This window comes from Salmo salar, chromosome 09 (genome assembly GCF_965601325.2).
Source record: "Salmo salar chromosome 09, fSalSal1, whole genome shotgun sequence".
NCBI classification, from domain to species: domain Eukaryota; kingdom Metazoa; phylum Chordata; class Actinopteri; order Salmoniformes; family Salmonidae; genus Salmo; species Salmo salar.
In genome coordinates, this window is record NC_138299.1 from 2,073,027 (window position 1) to 2,095,275 (window position 22,249).

At 43.8% G+C, this 22,249-nt stretch overlaps 1 protein-coding gene across 4 annotated transcripts in view; it reads right to left on the bottom strand.

Annotated features, from left to right (window-relative positions):
* LOC106610627 (ena/VASP-like protein) overlaps nucleotides 1-22,249 on the bottom strand; it is an 83,550-nt gene that overhangs the window by 10,971 nt on the left and 50,330 nt on the right. For all 4 annotated transcript variants that reach the window (XM_082955594.1, XM_082955593.1, XM_082955595.1 and 1 more), the window contains 7 exons: nucleotides 15,732-15,808; nucleotides 14,182-15,081; nucleotides 13,577-13,836; nucleotides 13,187-13,305; nucleotides 12,914-12,941; nucleotides 7,509-7,539; nucleotides 7,329-7,389 (listed from right to left, as the gene is read on the bottom strand). In XM_082955594.1, coding sequence (XP_082811720.1) covers nucleotides 7,329-7,389; nucleotides 7,509-7,539; nucleotides 12,914-12,941; nucleotides 13,187-13,305; nucleotides 13,577-13,836; nucleotides 14,182-15,081; nucleotides 15,732-15,808 — 1,476 coding nt within the window. The remainder of the gene's footprint in view (nucleotides 1-7,328; nucleotides 7,390-7,508; nucleotides 7,540-12,913; nucleotides 12,942-13,186; nucleotides 13,306-13,576; nucleotides 13,837-14,181; nucleotides 15,082-15,731; nucleotides 15,809-22,249) is intronic.

Below are 22,249 nucleotides of genomic sequence, written 5' to 3' on the forward strand. Positions count from 1 at the left end.
ATATCTCAGACTGGCCAATAAAAATAAAAGATTAAGATGGGCAAAAGAACACACACACTGGACAGAGGAACTCTGCCTAGAAGGCTAGCACCCTGGAGTCGCCTCTTCACAGTTTATCATAGTTTTTTTATTTGTATTATTATTATTATTATTATTATTATTATTATAAGAAAATTGCTACCCCTTTTTCCTCACCAATTTCATCGTATCCAATTGGTAGTTACAGACTTGTCTCATCGCGACAACTCCTGTACGGACTCGGGAGAGGCGAACGTAGAGAGCCGGGCGTCCTCTGAAACACAACCCAACCAAGCCGCACATGCTTCTTGACACAATGCCCACTTAACCCAGAAGCCAGCCGCACCAATGTGTCAGAGGAAATACTGTACACCTGGCGACCGTGTCAGCGTGCACTGCGCCCAGCCCGCCACAGGAGTCGCTGGTGCGCGATGGGACAAGGACATGCCTGCCGGCCAAACCCTCCCCTAACCCGGATGACGCTGGGCCAATTGTGCGCCGCCCCATGGGTCTCCCGGCCGCGGCCGGCTGCGACAGAGCCTACAGAGCCTGGACTCTAACCCAAAATCTCTAGCGGCACAGCTAGCACTGCAACGCAGTGCCTTAGACTACCTTGCCACTTCACTGTTGACATTGAGACTGGTGTTTTGTGTAGATTGCTGAGGATTTTTTACATTTAATCTATGTGGAAAAAGTCAAGGGGTGGTGAATACTTTCCGAAGGCACTGTACATGCTATACTTCCTCTTTTATATTGGTATTTTCAGTGTCCATGTATCTTATTGGCATCTGCTAATTCTATAGTTACTTCCTAGAGTAGAACAGTTACTTGTGGACAATAGAGTCCAGATTTTACTGGGGGGAGGGGGAAAGAATATTGTCTCAATTTACGATAAGCTGGTCTTAGGCATCACTGTATGTAGCCTAGTATGCTTATCACTTTTTTTCGCGCTTCTTACTCTCCTCGGGGCATAGATCAGCTTTAATATTGCAGATTGTATTTCTACAATTTTTAACTATTTTTTCTTCTGTATTATTTTCCCCTAACCCTGCCTACCAACACTTCCCTAATTGGAGTAAACTAATAAACAGCAATACTTAGGCTTCTTCTTACAGCTTATACATATTATATAATTAAGCAATAACGCATGAGGGGGTGTGGTATATGGCCAATATACCATGGCTAAGGGCTGTTCTTAAGCACAACGCAATGCGGAGTGCCTGGATACAGCCCTTAGCCGTGGTATAATTGCCATATACCACAAACCCCGAGGTGCCTTATTCCTATTATAAACTGGATACCAAAAATGATAAGAACAGTAAAAATAAATGTTTTGTCATACCCGGTCTGATATACCACGGCTGTCAGCCAATCAGCATTCAGGGCTCGAACCACCCAGTTTATAATATATAATTTCCATTATTGTGTTTTATTTTTAAAATATTGTTGTGTTATTATTTTCCCCTAACCCTACCACTCCTCCACTAATTGGAGTAAACTAATGGACAACAATACTTAGGCTTCTACTTACAGCTTATACTAATCCAATGCATTTTACATTAGTTAACTTTTTAATTTTGTTTTAATTTGTTTTTAGTCCTATGTTTCAGCTCCCCTCAAGCCGTCCCATATATCTCTGAAAACCATCCAGTGTTGATTTGTAGTTGCCATATATTTTTCAACTGTGCTGTACTGTCACAAAAGTTCAGAATCTTTCTATTCTCATAGTTTCTACAGATTGTAAATTAAAGATGAACATTTTTACTAAGAGTATTATTATATTATTGATCAATTGACTATGGCCTTTCAAGTCGCCCAGTAGTGCCATTTGCAGAGTTAGCTCCAGGTAAATGTTACAATTCTTTAGCCATTCCTGAACCTGCGACCAAAAACAAGCTACGTACTGTATGTACCAAAACAAGTGATCTAATGAGTCTGTCTCTTCACAGCAAAATCTGCTCAGCTGGGATGGTTGTATCCCTCATATACATAACATTCTATATTGGCTGCAAGAATTGTGTATAATAAATTAAATTGTCTTTGTATCAAGGATAAAGGTTTAGCTCCTAAGAACTAACAAGGTTAGCTAGCCAGCTGTATTCGTTCGTTCGCGCCGTTTTCGAAACGGCGTAAACACCATAACACCACAGCTAGCTAGCCAACTTATATTACATTTCATTACATTACATTACATTGGAACGATTTGATTAGTGTATTGTTAGCTAGCTACATAGTTGTATCTGCTGTCTTTGTATCAAGATAAAGGCGTAGTACAGAGTAACTATCGAGGTTAGCTAGCCAGCTACATTCTCTAACATAGTCAACAACGCGCCCACTGCTAGCTAGCTAACCCTACCAGCTAGCTGTATCATTTTTAGTCAATAAGATTTTTGCAACGTTAGCTTAACTTTCTGAACATTCGAGATGTGTAGTCCACTTGTGTAGCTAGCAGGACTGACTGTGTTAGCTAGCCAATGTTTAATTACTTCTGCGTTATGAACTAGACACGGAAACGAATGATCCATTGGTAGCTTGTTGTTACCAAGTATTGGTGCTAACCGTGTGTTATAGGATGCTAGCATGCTAGTTAGCTAGTTAGCTACGGCGTCATAGGACACGTTGCACTAGGTGGGTTTTCACGGAAGAATACTGTACCAAGTTATCTAGCGGAATAAACTAAGTTTGAGCCTATTCCTGGAAACATTGAACCACTGTAGTTTACATACATTTTAATTTCTAGTGGTAGCTAGAAAAGTTATATTTTAGCGTTTTAGTGTTTCAGTGAATTGTTAGTGAGGGAGGCCCTGCTCTCTCGCTTCCCCAGTTGTTTAGTTAATTTTTCATGCCAATCTCCTTTGCATTAGCGTAGCCTCTCCTGTAGCCTATCAACTATGTGTCAGTCTATCCCTGTTCTCTCCTCTCTGCACAGGCCACACAAACGCTTCACATCGCGTGGCCCGCTGCCACTCTAACCTGGTGGTCCAAGCGCACGACCCACGTGGAGTTCCAGGTCTCCGGCAGCCTCTGGAACTGCCGGTCTGCGGCCAACAAGGCAGAGTTAATCTCAGCCTATGCTACCCTCCAGTCCCTCGACTTCTTGGCGCTGACGGAAACATGGATTACCACAGAAAACACTGCTACTCCTACTGCTCTCTCCTCGTCTGACCACGTGTTCTCGCACACCCCGAGAGCATCTGGTCAGCGGGGTGGTGGCACTGGAATCCTCATCTCTCCCAAGTGGACATTCTCTCTTTCTCCCCTGACCCATCTGTCTATCTCCTCCTTTGAATTCCATGCTGTCACAATCACTAGCCCATTCAAGCTTAACATCCTTACCATTTGTCGCCCTCCAGGTTCACTTGGAGAGTTCATCAATGAGCTTGACGCATTGATAAGTTCCTTTCCTGAGGGTGGCTCACCCCTCACAGTTCTGGGTGACTTTAACCTCCCTACGTCTACCTTTGACTCATTTCTCTCTGCCTCCTTCTTTCCACTCCTCTCTTCTTTTGACCTCACCCTCTCACCCCCTACTCACAAGGCAGGCAATACGCTTGACCTCATCTTCACTAGATGCTGTTCTTCTACTAATCTCACTGCAACTCCCCTCCAAGTCTCCGATCACTACCTTGTATCCTTTTCCCTCTCGCTCTCCTCCAACACTACTCACTCTGCCCCTACTCAGATGGTATTGCGCCGTCGCAACCTTCGCTCTCTTTCTCCTGCTACTCTCTCCTCTTCCATCCTATCATCTCTTCCCTCTGCTCAATCCTTCTCCAACCAATCTCCTGATTCTGCCTCCTCAACCCTCCTCTCCTCCCTTTCTGCATCCTTTGACTCTCTATGTCCCCTATCCTCCCGACCGGCTCGGTCCTCCCCTCCTGCTCCGTGGCTTGACGACTCATTGCAAGCTCACAGAACAGGGCTCCGGGCAGCCGAGCGGAAATGGAGGAAAGCTAGCCTTCCTGCGGACCTGGCATCTTTTCACTCCCTCCTCTCTACATTTTCCTCCTCTGTTTCTGCTTCTAAAGCCACTTTCTACCACTAACTTCCAAGCATCTGCCTCTAACCCTAGGAAGCTCTTTGCCACCTTCTCCTCCCTCCTGAATCCTCCTCCCCCCCCTCCTCCCTCTCTGCGGATGACTTCATCAACCATTTCGAAAAGAAGGTCGACGACATCCGATCCTCGTTTGTTAAGTCAAACGACACCGCTGGTCCTGCTCACATTGCCCTACCCTATGCTTTGACCTCTTTCTCCCCTCTCTCTCCAGATGAAATCTTGTGTCTTGTGATGGCCGGCCGGCCGCCCAACAACCTGCCCGCTTGACCCTATCCCCTCCTCTCTTCTCCAGACCATTTCCGGAGACCTTCTCCCTTACCTCACCTCGCTCATCAACTCATCCTTGACCGCTGGCTACGTCCCTTCCGTCTTCAAGAGAGCGAGAGTTGCACCCCTTCTCAAAAAATCAACACTCGATCCCTCCGATGTCAACAACTACAGACCAGTATCCCTTCTTTCTTTTCTCTCCAAAACTCTTGAACGTGGTGTCCTTGGCCAGCTCTCCTGCTATCTCTCTCAGAATGACCTTCTCGATCCAAATCAGTCAGGTTTCAAGGCTGGTCATTCAACTGAGACTGCTCTTCTCTGTGTCACGGAGGCTCTCCGCACTGCTAAAGCTAACTCTCTCTCCTCTGCTCTCATCCTTCTAGACCTATCTGCTGCCTTTGATACTGTGAACCATCAGATCCTCCTCTCCACCCTCTCCGAGTTGTGTATCTCCGGCGCGGCTCACTCTTGGATTGCGTCCTACCTGACAGGTCGCTCCTACCAGGTGGTGTGGCGAGAATCCGTCTCCGCACCACGTGCTCTCACCACTGGTGTCCCCCAGGGCTCAGTTCTAGGCCCTCTCCTATTCTCGCTATACACCAAGTCACTTGGCTCTGTCATATCCTCACATGGTCTCTCCTATCATTGCTACGCAGACGACACACAATTAATCTTCTCCTTTCCCCCTTCTGATAACCAGGTGGCGAATCGCATCTCTGCATGTCTGGCAGACATATCAGTGTGGATGACGGATCACCACCTCAAGCTGAACCTCGGCAAGATGGAGCTGCTCTTCCTCCCGGGGAAGGACTGCCCTTTCCATGATCTCGCCATCACGGTGGACAACTCCATTGTGTCCTCCTCCCAGAGTGCTAAGAGCCTCGGCATGACCCTGGACAACACCCTGTTGTTCTCCGCTAACATCAAGGCGGTGACCCGATCCTGTAGGTTCATGCTATACAACATTCGCAGAGTACGACCCTGCCTTACACAGGAAGCGGCGCAGGTCCTAATCCAGGCACTTGTCATCTCCCGTCTGGATTACTGCATCTCCCTGTTGGCGGGGCTCCCTGCCTGTTCTATTAAACCCCTACAACTCATCCAGAACGCCGCAGCCCGTCTGGTGTTCAACCTTCCCAAGTTCTTTCACGTCACCCCGCTCCTCCGCACACTCCACTGGCTTCCAGTTGAAGCTCGCATCCGCTACAAGACCATGGTGATTGCCTACGGAGCTGTGAAGGGAACGGCACCTCCATACCTTCAGGCTCTGATCAGGCCCTACACCCAAACAAGGGCACTGCGTTCATCCACCTCTGGCCTGCTGGCCCCCCTACCACTGTGGAAGCACAGTTCACGCTCAGCCCAGTCAAAACTGTTCGCTGCTCTGGCACCCCAATGGTGGAACAAGCTCCCTCACGATGCCAGGACAGCGGAGTCAATCACCACCTTCCGTAGACACCTGAAACCCCACCTCTTTAAGGAATGCCTGGGATAGTATATAGTAATCCTTCTAACCCCCCCCCCCCAAAAAAAAAAGATGTACTATTGTAAAGTGGTTGTTCCACTGGATATCATAAGGTGAATGCACCAATTTGTAAGTCGCTCTGGATAAGAGCGTCTGCTAAATGACGTAAATGTAAATGTAAAAACTCTACGTTTTTAATCCTGCGTTGTTTTGTGTATCAGTTCATACATAAACCATGTGCCATTGAATCGGCACATCAAAAATCTCTTCCCAACTATTTTGCAACCTGTATAGCGCAGCTGTCAATTTATTTGTCCTTAAATGAAACTGGTATACTCATTTTATTTATCACAATTTTCTTTAACCAATTTGTTCTTTAATGTAGGGTCAACAGACAAGTTCCTTACCTTCTTCCCCTTCCACTTGCCTCTTCCATTGTTGCAGTATTGCTGCAATGAGTTGGCGAGTTATGTCACTCATTCTGTTTTCTTGCTGGTCCAGTTCCTCTTCTAAAATTTGCTACTTTGTTTCAAGAAGGCCAATTTTGTTGTCCTGTTCGTCCAAGCACCCGCCCTGTATATGCATATCTGACACGATAGACTCTACTTTCCTGTCGTGAAAATCTCCTTTTTTTTAACAACAGATTGTAACAGTTAGTTTGTTTTGGTGTTTTCCTGGATATCCTTTAGCTGGTCGTTATTTTCATCTCTAAGGTGTTCTTTGTCTTTTCCTCTAAGGGAAGCCATGGCTTGTTGGGTTCGAGTCACAGCGTTGCTTTACCCACAGATTGGTTCGCTGTTGTATATAACTGACCACTCACTCTCTCACGGTTGCTTGATGTATCGACTTTAGAGGCTTAATTTAAACTATATTGTCTGGCTTCTTCATATAATCACAGTTGACAGTACAAAACAGACCTACTGTCCTATCGGTACACGCATGCGCCTGTCAAAAGGTGATTCTAACATATATTGACTCAGGGGTGTGAATACTTATGTAAATTATGCATTTTTCTATTTAATTTTCTATACATTTCCATGTATTACCAACATCTTTTTACTTAGTTATTATGGGGTATTGTGTTTTTTTTAATCCATTTTGAATTCAGGCTGTAACAACAAAATGTGGAATAAGTCGAGGGGTATGAATACTTTCTGAAAGCACTGTATGTTGTGCAATGCTGGTAGAATCTTATTCCAAATGATTCTCAGCTGTAATGTCTGACAAAGGTTCTTCCATCAAGTATCAGCTCTGGGTTGTGAAGACATCTGCAATCAAGACATCTTTTTTTTTTACATTTTGTATAACTTTCTTTCATTTTGAAAATGTGAAGTAGATTGTGTAGATCTGTAGGAAAAAAAATCTAATTTAATCCATTTTTAGTTAACATGTTAAGGCAGCAAAATGTGAAGGGGTGCAAGGGGTGTGTAGACTTTCACTAGGCACTGTATCCCTTGTCATTGTGCCACTAGATCTTTTAAAAGGTTTGGGAGCCCCTGTCAAACAGATGACGATACTAACCTTAATACCAGTGAAGACTTGTCTACAGAGTTTGCTCGGTCCCATGGATTCTTCCCAGCACCTAGAAGGAGAGACGATCACAATTAGAAGAGACTCACTTTAAAAAGCAACATCGCTCTATACAGCCAATAAAACATAATGGTTAGACTCAGAAAAATGTGGAGGCAAGAGTGTGTATACCTGTAGAGTTCTGCCCTGGCTTGGGATCCTCCTATAATGGAAAATGAAAATGGATGATTGTGTGTGTGTGGATATATATATAGATAGATAGGAGATATATATGCACGCGCACACGCACACGCACACGCACACGCAGAGTATCAGTCAGTTTGGACACCAACTCATTCAAGGGTTTGTCTTTATTTTTTTACAATTTTCTACATTGTAGAATAATAGTGAAGACATCAAAACTATGAAATAACACATATGGCATCATGTACTAACCAAAAAGGTGTTAAACAAATACAAATATATTTTAGATTTTAGAGTCTTCAAAGTAGCCAAGCTTTGCCTTGATGACAGCTTCGCAAATTCTTGGCATTCTAGTATCGTTAGTATCGTCATTTGGGGCGGCAGGTAACCTAGTGGTTAGAGTGTTGGACTAGTAACCGAAAGGTTGCAAGATCAAATCCCTGAGATGACGAGGTAAAAAATATGTTCTTCTGCCCCTGAACAAGGAAGTTAACCCACTGTTCCTAGGCTGTCATTGAAAACAAGAATTTGTTATTAACTGACCTGCCTAGTTAAATTCTCTCAACCAGCTTCATGAGGAATGATTTTCCAACAGTCTTGAAGGACTTCCCACATATACTGAGCGTTTGTTGGCTGCTTTTCCTTCCCACTGCAGTCCAACTCATCCCAAACCATCTCAATTCGGTTGAGGTCAGGTGATTGTGGAGGCCAGGTCATCTGATGCAACACTCCATCACTCTCCTTCTTGGTCAAATAGCTCTTAAACAGCCTGGATGTGTGTCACTGGACAGCTCTCAGCTGTGCTTCCCTTTGTAGTTTGTAATAGTTTGCAAGCCCTGCCACATCCGACGAGCGTCGGAGCCGGTGTAGTACGATTCGATCTTAGTCCTGTATTGACGCTTTGCCTGTTTGATGGTTCATCGGAGGGCATAGTGTGATTTCTTAGAAGCTTCCGGGTTAGAGTCCTGCTCCCTTTAGCTCAGTGCGAATGTTGCCTGTAATCCATGGCTTCTGGTTGGGGTATGTACATACAGTCACTGTGGGGACGACGTCATCGATGCACTAATTGATGAAGCCAGTGACTGATGTGGTGTACTCCTCAATGCCATCGGAAAAATCCCGGAACATATTCTAGTCTGTGCTAGCAAAACAGTCCTGTAGCTTAGCATCTGCTTCATCTGACCACTTTTTTTTATTGACCGAGTCACTGGTGCTTCCTGCTTTAATTTTTGTTTGTAAGCAGCTTTCAGGAGGATAGAATTATGGTCAGATTTGCCAAATGGAGGGCGACAGAGAGCTTTGTACGCGTCTCTGTGTGTGGAGTAAAGGTGGTCTAGAGTTTTTTTTCCCTCTGGTTGCACATGTTGGTAGAAATTAGGTAAAACAGATTTAAGTTCCCCAGCATTAAAGTCCCCGGCTACTAGGAGCGCCGCCTCTGGAGGAGTGTTTTCCTGTTTGCTTATGGCGGTATACAGCTCATTGAGTGTGGTTTTAGTGCCAGCATCGGTCTGTGGTGGTATGTAGACTGCTACGAAAAATACAGATGAAAACTCTCTAGGTAGATGGTGTGGTCTACAGTTTATCATGAGACACTCTACCTCAGGCGAGCAAAACCTCAAGACTTCCGTATAAATCATGCACTTGTTTAAAAATATACATAAACCATCACCCCTTGTCTTACCAGAGGCTGCTGTTCTATCCTGCCAATAGAGTGTATAACCCACCAGCTGTATGTTGTTAATGTCGTCGATCAGCCACGACTCGGTGAAACATAAGATATTACAGTTTTTAATGTCCCGTTGGTAGGATATGTGCATTATGTTCTTCCAATTTATTATCCAGCGATGGTACGTTGGCCAATAGGACCGATGGCGATACCTCTTCCATCTCTTTCTCCTGCAAATGATAAGGATGAGGGCCTGTTTGGGTGTCTGGAGTAAATCCCTCTCGTCCGACTCATTAAAGAAAAATTCTTCATCCAATTCAAGGTGAGTAATCGCTATTCTGATGTCCAGAAGATCTTTGAGGTCATACGAGACGGTAGCAGCAACATTATGTACAGTTGAAGTCGGAAGTTTACATACACTTAGGTTGGAGTCATTAAAACTCGTTTTTCAACCACTCCACAAATTTCTTGTTAACAAACTATAGTTTTGGGAAGTCGGTTAGGACATCTACTTTGTACATGACACAAGTAATTTTTCCAACAATTGTTTACAGAGAGATTATTTCACTTATAATTCACTGTATCACAATTGCAGTGGGTCAGAAGTTTACATACACTAAGTTGACTGTGCCTTTAAACAGCTTGGAAAATCTCAGAAAAGGATGTCATGGCTTTAGAAGCTTCTGATAGGCTAATTGACATCATTTGAGTCAATTGGAGGTGTACCTGTGGATGTATTTCAAGGCCTACCTTCAAACTCAGTGCCTCTTCGCTTGACATCATGGGAAAATCAAAAGAAAGCCAAGACCTCAAGAAAAATTGTAGACCTCCACAAGTCTGGTTCATCCTTGGGAGCAATTTCAAAACGCCTGAAGGTACCACGTTCATCTGTACAAACAATAGTACGCAATTATAAACACCATGGGCAACGCAGCTGTCATACTGCTCAGGAAGGAGACGCGTTCTGTCTACTAGAGATGAACGTACTTTGGTGCGAAAAGTGCAAATCAATCCCAGAACAACAGCAAAGGACCATGTGAAGATGCTGGAGGAAACAGGTACAAAAGTATCTATATCCAATAGTAAAAAGAGTCCTATATCAACATAACCCGAAAGGCCGCTCAGCAAGGAAGAATTCACTGCTCCAAAACCGCCATAAAAAAGCCAGACTACGGTTTGCAACGGCACATGGGGACAAAGATCGTACTTTTTGGAGAAATGTCCTCTGGTCTGATGAAACACAAATAGAACTGTTTGGCCATAATGACCATCATTATGTTTGGAGGAAAAAGGGGGAGGCTTGCAAGCCGAAGAACACCATCCCAACTGTGAAGCACGGAGGTGGCAGCATCATGTTGTGGGGGTGCTTTTCTGCAGGAGGGACTGGTGCACTTCACAAAATAGATGGCATCAGGAGGATGGAAAATTATATATTGAAGCAACATCTCAAGACATCAGTCAAAAAGTTGAAGCTTGGTTGCAAATGGGACTTGCAAATGGACAATGACCCCAAGCATACTTCCAAAGTTGTGGCAAAATGGCTTAAGGACAACAAAGTCAAGGTATTGGAGTGGCCATCACAAAGCCCTGACCTCAATCCCTTAGAAAATTTGTGGGCAGAACTGAAAAAGCGTGTGCGAGCAAGGAGGCCTACAAACCTGACTCAGTTACACCAGCTCTGTCAGGAGGAATGGGCCAAAATTCACCCAACTTATTGTGGGAAGCTTGTAGAAGGCTACCCGAAACGTTTGACCCAAGTTAAACAATTTAAAGGTAATGCTACCAAATACTAATTGAGTGTATGTAAACTTCTGACCCACTGGGAATGTGATGAAAGAAATAAAAAGCTGAAATAAATAATTCTCTCTACTATTATTCTGACATTTCACATTCTTAAAATAAAGTGGTGATCCTAACTGACCAAAGACAGGGAATTTTTTCTTGGATTAAATGTCCTGAATTGTGAAAAACTGAGTTTAAATGTATTTGGCTAACGTGTATGTAAACTTCCAACTTCAACTGTACAAAATAAGTTACAAACAATGCGGAAAAACAAACAAAATAGCACGATTGGTTAAGAGCCAATGAAACTGCAGCCATTCTCTCCATCCACCCCCACACAATCACACCTCCTCCTCAATGCTTCACGGTGGGAACCACATATGCAGAGATCATCCTTTCATCTATTCTGTCTCACAACATTTTTACATTTGGACTCATCTGTCCAAAAGGACAGATTTTCAACGGTCTAATGTCTATTGCTCGTGTCTCTTGGCCCAACTTATTCTTATTGGTGTCCTTTAGTAGTGATTTATTTGCAGCAATTCGACCATGAAGGCCTGATTCACACATTCTCATCTGAACAGTTGATGTTGAGATGTGTCTATTACTTGAACTCTGTGAAGCATTTAATTGGTCTGTAATCTGAGGTGCAGTTAACTCTAATTAACTTATCCTCTGCAGCAGAGGTGACTCTGGGTCTTCCTTTCCTGTTCGGATCCTCATGAGAGCCAGTTTTATCATAGTGCTTGATAGTTTTCGCGACTGCACTTGAAGAACCTTTGAAAGTTCTTGAAATGTTCCGGATTGACTGACCTTCATGTCTTAAAGTAAAGATGGGACTGTCGTTTTCTTTGCTTATTTGAGCTGTTCTTGACATAATATGGACTTGGTACTTTACCAAATAGGGCTATCTTCTGTATACCACCCCTACCTTGTCACAACTCAGCTGATTGGCTCAAACGCATTAAGGAAAACAATTCCACATATTCACTTTTAACAAGGCACACCTGTTAATTGAAATGCATTCCAGGTTGGTTGAGAGAATGCCAAGAGTGTGCAAATCTGGCATCGAGGCGAAGGGTGGCTACTTTGAAGAATCTAAAATATCAAATATATTTTGATTAGTTCTTTTGGTTACTACATGATTCCATATGTGCTATTTCATAGTTTTGATGTCTTCACTATTACTCTACAATGTAGAAAATAGTAAAAATAAAGAAAAACGGTTGAATGAGTACGTGTCCAAACTTTTGACTGGTACTGTATATATATATATATATATATAATATTTTTTTATACTGAATGTACAAAACATTATGAACACCTGCTCTTTTTATGACAGAGGGACCAGTTGAAAGCTATTATCCCTTTTTGATGTCACCTGTTAAATCCACTTTGATCAGTTTAGATGAAGGGGAGGCGACAGGTTAAAGAAGGATTTTTAAGCCTTGAGACAATTGAGACATGGATTGTGTATGTGTGCTTTTCAGAGGGTGAATGGGCAAGACAAAATATTTAAGTGCCTTTGAGCGGTGTATGGTAGTAGGTGCCAGGCGCACCGGTTTGAGTGTGTAAAGAACTGTAACACTGCTAGGTTTTTCACGCCTAACAGTTTCCCATGTGCGTCAAGAATGGTCCACCATTCAAAGGACATCCAGCCAACTTGACACAACTGTGGGAGGCATTGGAGTCAACATGGGCCAGCATCCCTGCGGAACGCTTTCGACACCTTGTAGAGTCAATGCCCCGACGAATTGAGGTTGTTCTGAGGGCAAAAGGGTGTGCAAATCAATATTAGGAAGGTGTTCCTATTGTTTTGTACACTCAGTGTATGAGTAAGTGTGCACAAGTCTCTTTAGATTGCTTGAATGCAATTATTGTTGCTGGATAGACCCACCCTGGGAAACTAATACTTGATATTTTAAAAGAAGATAAACTGCATTACCTCTTCAGGTCTCTCTGAGGCTTTCCGTCTGCAGGAAAAGCAAATTCAGGCATTTAGATAATGAAAAAGACAACTCCAGTCATTTTGTGTTATTTCACAGGCTAGTAGCCTACTTACTTACAATTGCATCAAGGAATATATTTTTGAACTCCAGAATGTTCATTTAAAAAATGTGGTCTTTTGATGTGCTATAGTTGGGATAGGGATTTTCAATTACATGTATTTCAATTCGATTAAATAAATATTTCTTTCACACTGTTGTTTTCCTCTCACCTGCGTGCTAGAAGGGCGTTCATTTCCTGCATCAGCCCCTCCCCTCCAGCACCACTACCTCCACTCGAGCGGTTGGCATCGTTCTTGGCTACACCTGTTCCTGGTGGACTGTTCTCATCCTGAGGAGACACAACATTGGTCACCATACGAGTTCCATCTTATAGAAGCCAATCAACAGGTAATGTGTATATGGTTTGAATGTCCAAGCAATTTTCACATAGATATGAATGGTCTTGTTCAGTGGGTCACACCGTAGCAAAACATTTTCAAATGTATTGCAAAGAAAGAAAAAAATTAAGTTTTTTATTGGACATGTTTAGGTAGTACCTCCTTGTTTCAAAACGTTTTCTTCTTACTGACCATGATCCAAGTCTAAGCTGAGATACTAACCCTTGCAACTTTACGGAGTTTGGCTCCAGCGAGGGCAGCCGCAAGTCCTGAGAGTGGCTGCGCCAGCTCATTCCCTGCCTCCCCTACCGGTGGCCCCCCGGGCCCTCCACCAACCGGCAGTGGAGGGGGCATGGGCGGTGGCACCGTGGCCGGAGGCGGGGGGCCCGGTGGAGGAGGGGGGGCCATGGGTGCCATAGGGGCAGGGGGGGGCATAGGCATAAGTGGGGCCAAAGCCAGCAATGCAGGAAGAGAAACCGGACCTGGGAGAGAAACAGCATAGGTTCACATCAGGTGACATCGGATTCCTCATTGGCTAACACTGCTGGCGAGCACTGATTGGAACTGATTAGATTAACAGTCTCAGATAAGAAGAATTTAATTTAAAGTTAATCAAAATGCAAAAGTACAGTAACAGATGGCTGAATTTTCTATTCATTGTATTCATAATAGGTATATGCTTCCATCCACATACGCCAAATGCATGTTGTGCGAGGTGTGTGGAGTGGAGTGGAGTGGAGTGGAGTGGAGTCCCCCCCCCCGACACACACACAGGACACACACCAGTTGTCCAAGTGCCTTGCTCATTGAGCTATGCTTATACTTACTGCAGCTGGCCGTGGCAGCCTGAGTGACAGGAGAGGTTGTCTGCTTGGGCGAGCCCCCCTCTGATTGGGCTGTGGTGTATGAAGGGGGGGAGAATTGGGGTGCTGGTGGTGGTGGGGGCGTGGCCTGGTACATCTGCTGCTGGGGGTGAAAGGAGGAGGGGTACTGGGACTGGTGGGCAGAGACAGGGACGGGGCCCTGGGCAGACTGACCAATCAGAGGGGGTAAGGAAGTAGCCTCGCCGTAACCTAGCTGCTGCTGTTGCTGCTGAGCAAGGTTATAATAGTCCTCTGATTGGCCGTTGGCGTGGGGGAGGTGGGACGGGATGTGGGGTTGGTCAGGCTGGTCCAGGGGGTGGGTCTTGACGTGGCTGTGGAGGGGCGGCAGAGGGTGGGCCACGGGGACGACATGCTGGGGCTGGGGCACAGGAGGCATGTGCACAGGCATCATGCCCACCAAGGGGGGCGTGGAGGGCACGGGACCATACATGTGGGTGTGGGAGGCTGACCAGGTGCCATGTTTGGGGGGCAGCACAGGGTCCTGCAGTCCATGGCCCTGGTGGAGTGACTGGGTGTGGTGGAGGGCCCGAGCAGTGGGGGGAGAGAGAGGGATCTGGCGCACCTGCCGGGTCGGGGCCATGGGCACCCCTGGCTGCACGGGTGAGAAGGCCGAGGCCAGGGATGTGGAGAGCTGGGAGAGCTGGGCGGAGTTGTCGCCAGCCCGTCCGCCCAGCACCTCTCTTTCCTGGGAGGAGGAGGAGGAGGAGGAGGAAGGGGAGGAGTTGGAGGCCACTCGGGCGTAGGAAGGCGGCAGTGTGGCGGCCCGGTAGTGTCTGTACTCAGGAGGGGTGTTTGATGGGTGAGAGGGAGGGGAGGACACCTTATATTGGAGGGTGGAAACAACTATAACACAGACGGAGGAGGGTGGGGTAGAAAACAAAGGATGTAAAAGAGAGAATAATGAGAAACAAAGCAAAGATGAAGAAATAAAAAAGAAACAAATAAACAAATAAATAAAAAAGAAACAAAGACAAATTACATAAGAAAAATAAGCAAAATGCGATCTCTCAGGAAAGCAGGAAGTCGCATTGCCACGCAGCTGCCGATAGCACGCTGGCCGAATGAGTTTGGCTCCTGTTTGTGCATGGATAAGCATGAGTAAATAAAGGGGGGGGGGGGGGGGTTCAACACAAGCACAGATGTGTCCGAGGTAGCTCTCTAGCCATGGTCGTATTCATTAGGGTACACTGTAGCACAACATTTTGCAACGGAATACGATAATGAGCATATCTTATTGGACATATTCAGGTAGTCCCTCCCTGTTTCAGTCTGTTTTCTCACCATTGGTACCTAATGAATATGACCCATATGCGCTGCTACACTTGGCTGTGTTTGGTTACCATGATTGTCATGCTATTCCCATGGAGAGAATAGCATCTTAAGATGTTATCTGACTTGGGTAAAATGTATTGTGGCTTGTGTGTTGACAGACCCTTGTCTAACATGGTACTGTTTGTTTGTCCACAGTAAGTATGTTTGTCTGCAGGCCTTACCTGAGCCAGACGTCCGTCGTTCCCTCTCTTTGTGGGCCACTCCCTGCATCTGCATCTGATGCTGCTCCATCATTTGCCTGCAGATACACAGAGGACACAAACACAAGTTTTAGCCTCTCCCTATTTCCAGCCTTTCAATCTGGGCCCACGAATACATTGTTTCAGAGAGAGAGTGAATAGACACAGAGCATGGGCTCCTGCAGTTCTTCTGCAAAAATATAAAATTAGAGTTGGATAAATGTAGATAAACATGCATTTTTTTGCAAGGACTTATACAGGATACTAACCTCAACATCAAAACCTTAGTTCCAATTCACAATTCCATACCTAAAACCTTGATTTTGGACAAAATTACCTGAATGGACTATTACTACCAAGGACTATCAAGAAAAAAACAAGCCAAAACCTACAGAAGAAACACAGCGGAACCTGGAAATACCATCAAACACAAAATTGAGTGAGTAATGTTCAGTCTGAACCTACTTTCTGAAGCCAAAAAGTAAAAGACAATAACCTCTAGGTAATTTTGTTATATAAAGCTTCATAAATAAGGCTACCAAGCTGCTAGGAAAGAATCTGACTGAAATTAGCACTTAAGTGTGAAGAAAGAGGTGTGAAAACTCTTAAGCCTAACAATGGCAGGAGAGTTTCACAGCCCCTCCCCACCTAAATGCAGAGGCCTTTGAAGCCCCTCCATCTGTGCAGAGAAGATATCCTCCTCAGAATCCCCAAAATACAACAGCCACAGGACAACTTTGTTTGGACGTTGTAAAGGATCATTCGCCGATACTGAAAAGATATAGCTAGCTAACAATCTTCTTTTCCACGTGGAAAAGACGGACAGAGACTTGCGAGCTACGTTAGCTAGCTAACTGGGATTTTCTACAAGGAATCTGCCTCCCGAAAAAAGCTTCTCCTAAGTGGGTGTCACACCTACTCCCGGTGCCTGCTGCACTGCTGCTTGGATTCCACCTGGCGATCTGTTCACCATCTGCCCTGGCCTGTCTCCCCCTGTCTGGTATAGGTACCCTCGCCACACTCCCCCCTCTCTCCCGAGCTTTAGTTCGCCTCCAGCACACATGCACTGTTGAGGCGAGTGACTCTGAACTTGCAATGGCTAGCCCAAGTTGTTATATTTTCCGCTTGTACTCTATGCTATTTGCCTTATGACTCCTGTGTTCTTTGTTGACTATGAACTTGCTTGTTTACCCAACCGGGGGACAGTTTGTTTATTCCCACACTCGGGACTCTGACTCTCTATTGTTTACACAGAATCTTGGACTCCCATCCTATTCTAACCACCTCTTGTCGGCTTTGTGATCATGTTACCTGATGAAATTGCTGTACAATATGATCTTGTTGCCATCTAATGCACATTCAAATGTTATAAATCAACACTGCAGAGCTCTCCCTGTCCTCTGCCATGCCCTGATTGTATTACTGCTGATTGTATATGGAAATGTGCATGTACACCCTGGCCCATCTACTGTTGCTAGCCACAATTCTGATTTGTGCTCTGAAATCTGCTTCATTGATTTCTGCTCTCGTAAAAGCCTGGGTTTTCTGCACGTTAACACTAGACGCTTATTACCTGAAATGTATCAATTGAAAGTGTGGATTCACAGCTCCAATCCTGATGTGTAGGTCATTACTGAGACGTGGTTAAGAAAGAGTGTTTTGAACACTGATGTTAACCTTTCAGGTTATAACCTTTTTGGGCAAGAAAGATCTTCCAAAAGTGGTGGAGTGGCAATCTTTACCAAGGAACACTTTCAGTGCTCGGTTGTCTCCACCAAGTCATTCCCCAAACAATTTGATTTGCTGGTTTTACGCATTAAGCTTTCAAATAAATCTTTGTTGACTGTTGCTGGGTGTTATCGGCCCCCATCAGCACCGGCCTGTAACCTAAATGCCCTAAGCTCTCTCCTGGCCCCTTACACTAAGTCTGAATTTGTCCTGCTAGGTGACCTAAACTGGGACATGCGTAAATCACCTGACCAAGTCCTAAAGCAATGGGACTCCCAAAATCTTTCTCAGATTATTACCAATCCCACAAGGTATACTCCAAACACCCAGAAAAGGCTACTCAAGCTTTGTTTTCTTTCCTCTGTTTACCTAAACGCAGATTCCCGGTCGGAATATTATCGCTTTTTTACGAGAAAAATGGCATAAAAATTGATTTTAAACAGCGGTTGACATGCTTCGAAGTACAGTAATGGAATATTTAGAAATCTTTTGTCACGAATTGCGCCATGCTCGTAACCCTTATTTACACTTCGGATAGTGTCTAGAACGCACGAACAAAACGCCGCTATTTGGATATAACGATGGATTATTTTGGACCAAACCAACATTTGTTATTGAAGTAGCAGTCCTGGGAGTGCATTCTGACGAAGACAACAAAGGTAATCAAACTTTTGTAATAGTAAATCGGAGTTTGGTCAGGGCTAAACTTGGTCGGTGTCTAAATAGCTAGCAGTGATGGCTGGGCTATCTACTGAGAATATTGCAAAATGTGCTTTCACCGAAAAGCTATTTTAAAATCGGTATGACGGCTTGTTACAACATAACGTTAGATGGAGAAGGGGAAAGAGAAAGACAAAGGGACAAAGAGAATACTTATTGTACATTTGGAAACTACACTCACAGTAAACATTTACTTTGAACACGAAACACCGCCCGTTTTGGGATAAGAAGTAATGCATGTATTTACATGTGGATGTCTTTGTTTGTCGTCTATCTCTGTTGAAACCAATCAATCCTTCTATGGGAAGGGGTCGATGGGTGTAAGGCTCTGGTTGTCCACCAGAGGTCACAATGTCCTTCTTCTTAGTTTTCCTGGCTTGTAGTGGAGTGTTTTCAGAGCAGATACTCAGATGCTTCTCTGAGATGGGATTTTCTAAATCCTTCCTTGGGTAGATAGTCAAAGTTCCACATCACTTTACACGCGCGCTGCAGACTGGTGTTGTTTCTGGTCTGGTAGGTGAGGTTATCTACTTCACCTCGTGTTGAGGCTAGGTTCTAACCATTTCCAAAATGTAGCTAACGCACCAGGCTTTACTGGTCTAAAGTAATTATTCAGTCATTATCCTGACCACTTTACACACCAGTAGCAACCCGACAATGTTATCTTCTCATCTAGTGTTAAGAGTTGCAGAGTTTCCAACCATTTCAAGGTGTGGACCGCGGTCTCACGTCTTTTGGTATTGTAGTGGAGTGTTCAAATAGAACAGATACTCGGTGATTGTCTGAGATGGGATTTTCTCCTTCCCACCTCGTGTCTTTAGTCAAAGTTCTAGGACCACTTTTACATGCCCAGCTGCAGACTGGTAATGTTAAGGTCTAGTCTTAATCTTCTCATCTAGTGGTATCTTCACATCTTCTGGTATGGTATGTTAATTCTTAGCGAGTCCTTTTAAGCACTCTGGTCCATCACACTGACGCGCTCTTCTGACCTCATTTGGGGTGTGGCTACTTAATGTGCAAAGGGCATGAAAAACCATGATCTCATTAGAAAACCAAAATCACATTACTATCTTAAAAAAAAGTTTAATCGTTCTTCATATTGTATTCATAATGTATTGGATGGAAACTTGACAGCCAAAGGGGGTTTCTTTCCTAAGTTACAGTATTTGGTTCATACTGTTTTTAATAACATCACAAAATGACAAGTAATATGATATCATTATTCTTTAGATCCGCACTGACCATTCCTATCTTAGAAATATCGTTCCAGTTTTCACTTTTTGGGTGTTATAGTTTTGGCTGCAAAAGTCTTCTGGGGGACAAAGGCATTCCTTTGGTTGATGCTGAAGAGCAGGAGGGAGATTCCCCTCCTCCCTAATTTATGACAGAGTGTTAACCTGTTAGGGCTAGGGGGCAGTATTGACACGGCTGGATAAAAAACATACCCGATTTAATCTGGTTACCACTCCTACCCAGTAACTAGAATATACATATACTTATTACATATGGATAGAAAACACCCTAAAGTTTCTAAAACTGTTTGAATGGTGTCTGTGAGTATAACAGAACTCAAATGGCAGGTCAAAACCTGAGAGATTCCTTTACAGGAAGTGGCCTGTCTGACCATTTCTTGAACTTCTTTTCCATCTCTATCTTTTACTAAGGATCTCTGCTCTAACGTGACACTTCCTACGTCGTCCTAGGGGCTAGGGGGCAGCCGTGTCAATGCTGCCCCCTAGCCCTAACAGGTTAATGTTGACGATGATGAGTACATGGCTGAGCTCTTTAATCACCACTTCATTAAGTCAGGATTCCTATTTGACTCTGCCATGCCTCCTTGCCTGTCCAACATTTCCTCATCTCCCACCCCTTTTAATGTGACTATCCCCGATCATCCTCCCTCTTTTTCTCCTGCCCCGCAACAAAGTTTCTCCCTGCAGGCGGTCACTGAGTCCGAGGTGCTAAAGGAGCTCCTTAACTTCTTTGGGCTCAACTACCGTTCACGGGATCGATTTGACAACATCCGGTGAAATGGCAGAGCGCCAAATTCCCCAAAATTATTACAAATATTTAACTTTCATACATTCACAAGTGCAACACGCCAAATTAAAGCTTAACTTCTCATTAATCTAGCCACCATGTCAGATTTAAAAAAGGCTTTACGGCAAAAGCAAACCATGCGATTATCTTAGGACAGCGCCCAGCATACCAACACATGAAAATCAGATTTCAACCCGCCAGGCGCAACACAAAAGTCAGAAATAACGATTTAATTCATGCCTTACCTTTGAAGAACTTCTTCTGTTGGCACTCCAATATGTCCCATAAACATCACAAATGGCCCTTTAACCTGTTGGGTCTAGGGGGCAGCATTTGCACGTCTGGATAAAAAAAATGTACCCGATTTAATCTGGTTACTAATCCTACCCAGTAACTAGAATATGCATATACTTATTATATATGGATAGAAAACACTCTAAAGTTTCCAAAACTGTTTGAATGGTGTCTGTGAGTATAACAGAACTCATTTGGCAGGCAAAACCCTGAGACATTTTCTGACAGGAAGTGGATACCTGATGTGTTGTATTGACTTTAAACCTATCCCATTGAAAAACACAGGGGTTTAGGAATATTTTGGCACTTCCTATTGCTTCCACTAGATGTCACCAGCCTTTACAAAGTGTTTTGAGTCTTCTGGAGGGAGATCTGACCGAACAAGAGCCATGGAACGGTGATGTCCCATTAGACACCTGGCGCGCTACTTCATGTTGGGTACCCTCGTTCCAATACGTTATAAAAGGCTATGCATTCGTCCACCTTGAATATTATTCATGTTCTGGTTAAAAAAGGCCCTAATGATTTATGCTATACAACGTTTGACATGTTTGAACGAACGGAAATATATTTTTTCCCCTCGTTCATGACGAGAAGTCCGGCTGGCTTACATCATGTGCTAACGAGACGGAGATTTTTGGACATAAATGATGAGCTTTTTTGAACAAAACTACATTCGTTATGGACCTGTGATACCTGGAAGTGACATCTGATGAAGAGAATCAAAGGTAATGGATTATTTACATAGTATTTTCGATTTTAGATCTCCCCAACATGACGTCTAGTCTGTATCGCAACGCGTATTTTTCTGGGCACAGTGCTCAGATTATTGCAAAGTGTGATTTCCCAGTAAGGTTATTTTTAAATCTGGCAAGTTGATTGCGTTCAAAAGATGTAAATCTATAATTCTTTAAATGACAATATAATATTTTACCAATGTTTTCTAATTTTAATTATTTAATTTGTGACGCTGACTTGACTGCCGGTTATTGGAGGGAAACGATTTCCTCAACATCAATGCCATAGTAAAACGCTGTTTTTGTATATAAATATGAACTTGATAGAACTAAAAATGCATGCATTGTCTAACATAATGTCCTAGGAGTGTCATCTGATGGAGATTGTAAAAGGTTAGTGTATCATTTTAGCTGGTTTTATGGTTTTGGTGACCCTGTCTTTGACTTGACAAAACATTACACACAACTCTTGTAAATGTACTGTCCTAACATACTCTAAATTTATGCTTTCGCCGTAAAACCTTTTTGAAATCGTAAAACGTGGTTAGATTAAGGAGATGTTTATCTTTCAAATGGTGTAACATAGTTGTATTTTTGAAAAATTTGAATTTTGACATTTATTTGGATTCAAATTTGCCGCTCTTGAAATGCACCTGCTGTTGATGGAGTGCACCACAGGTGGCACGCTAGCGTCCCACCTAGCCCCAAGAGGTTAATTTGATTTAATTTCGTCGGTATATCTCCAAAATGTCAATTTATTTGGCGCATTTGATTTAGAAAAACACCAGTTGCAACTCGCCCAGCATGACTACAAAATATCTAATAAGTTACCTGTAAACGCTGTCCAAACATTTGAAACAACTTTCCTAATACAACTTTAGGTATTTTTTAACGTAAATAATCGATAAAATTTAAGATGGGATAAACGGTGTTCAATACAGGATAAAAACAACGTGAAGCACGTGACCTGGAGCGCGCATC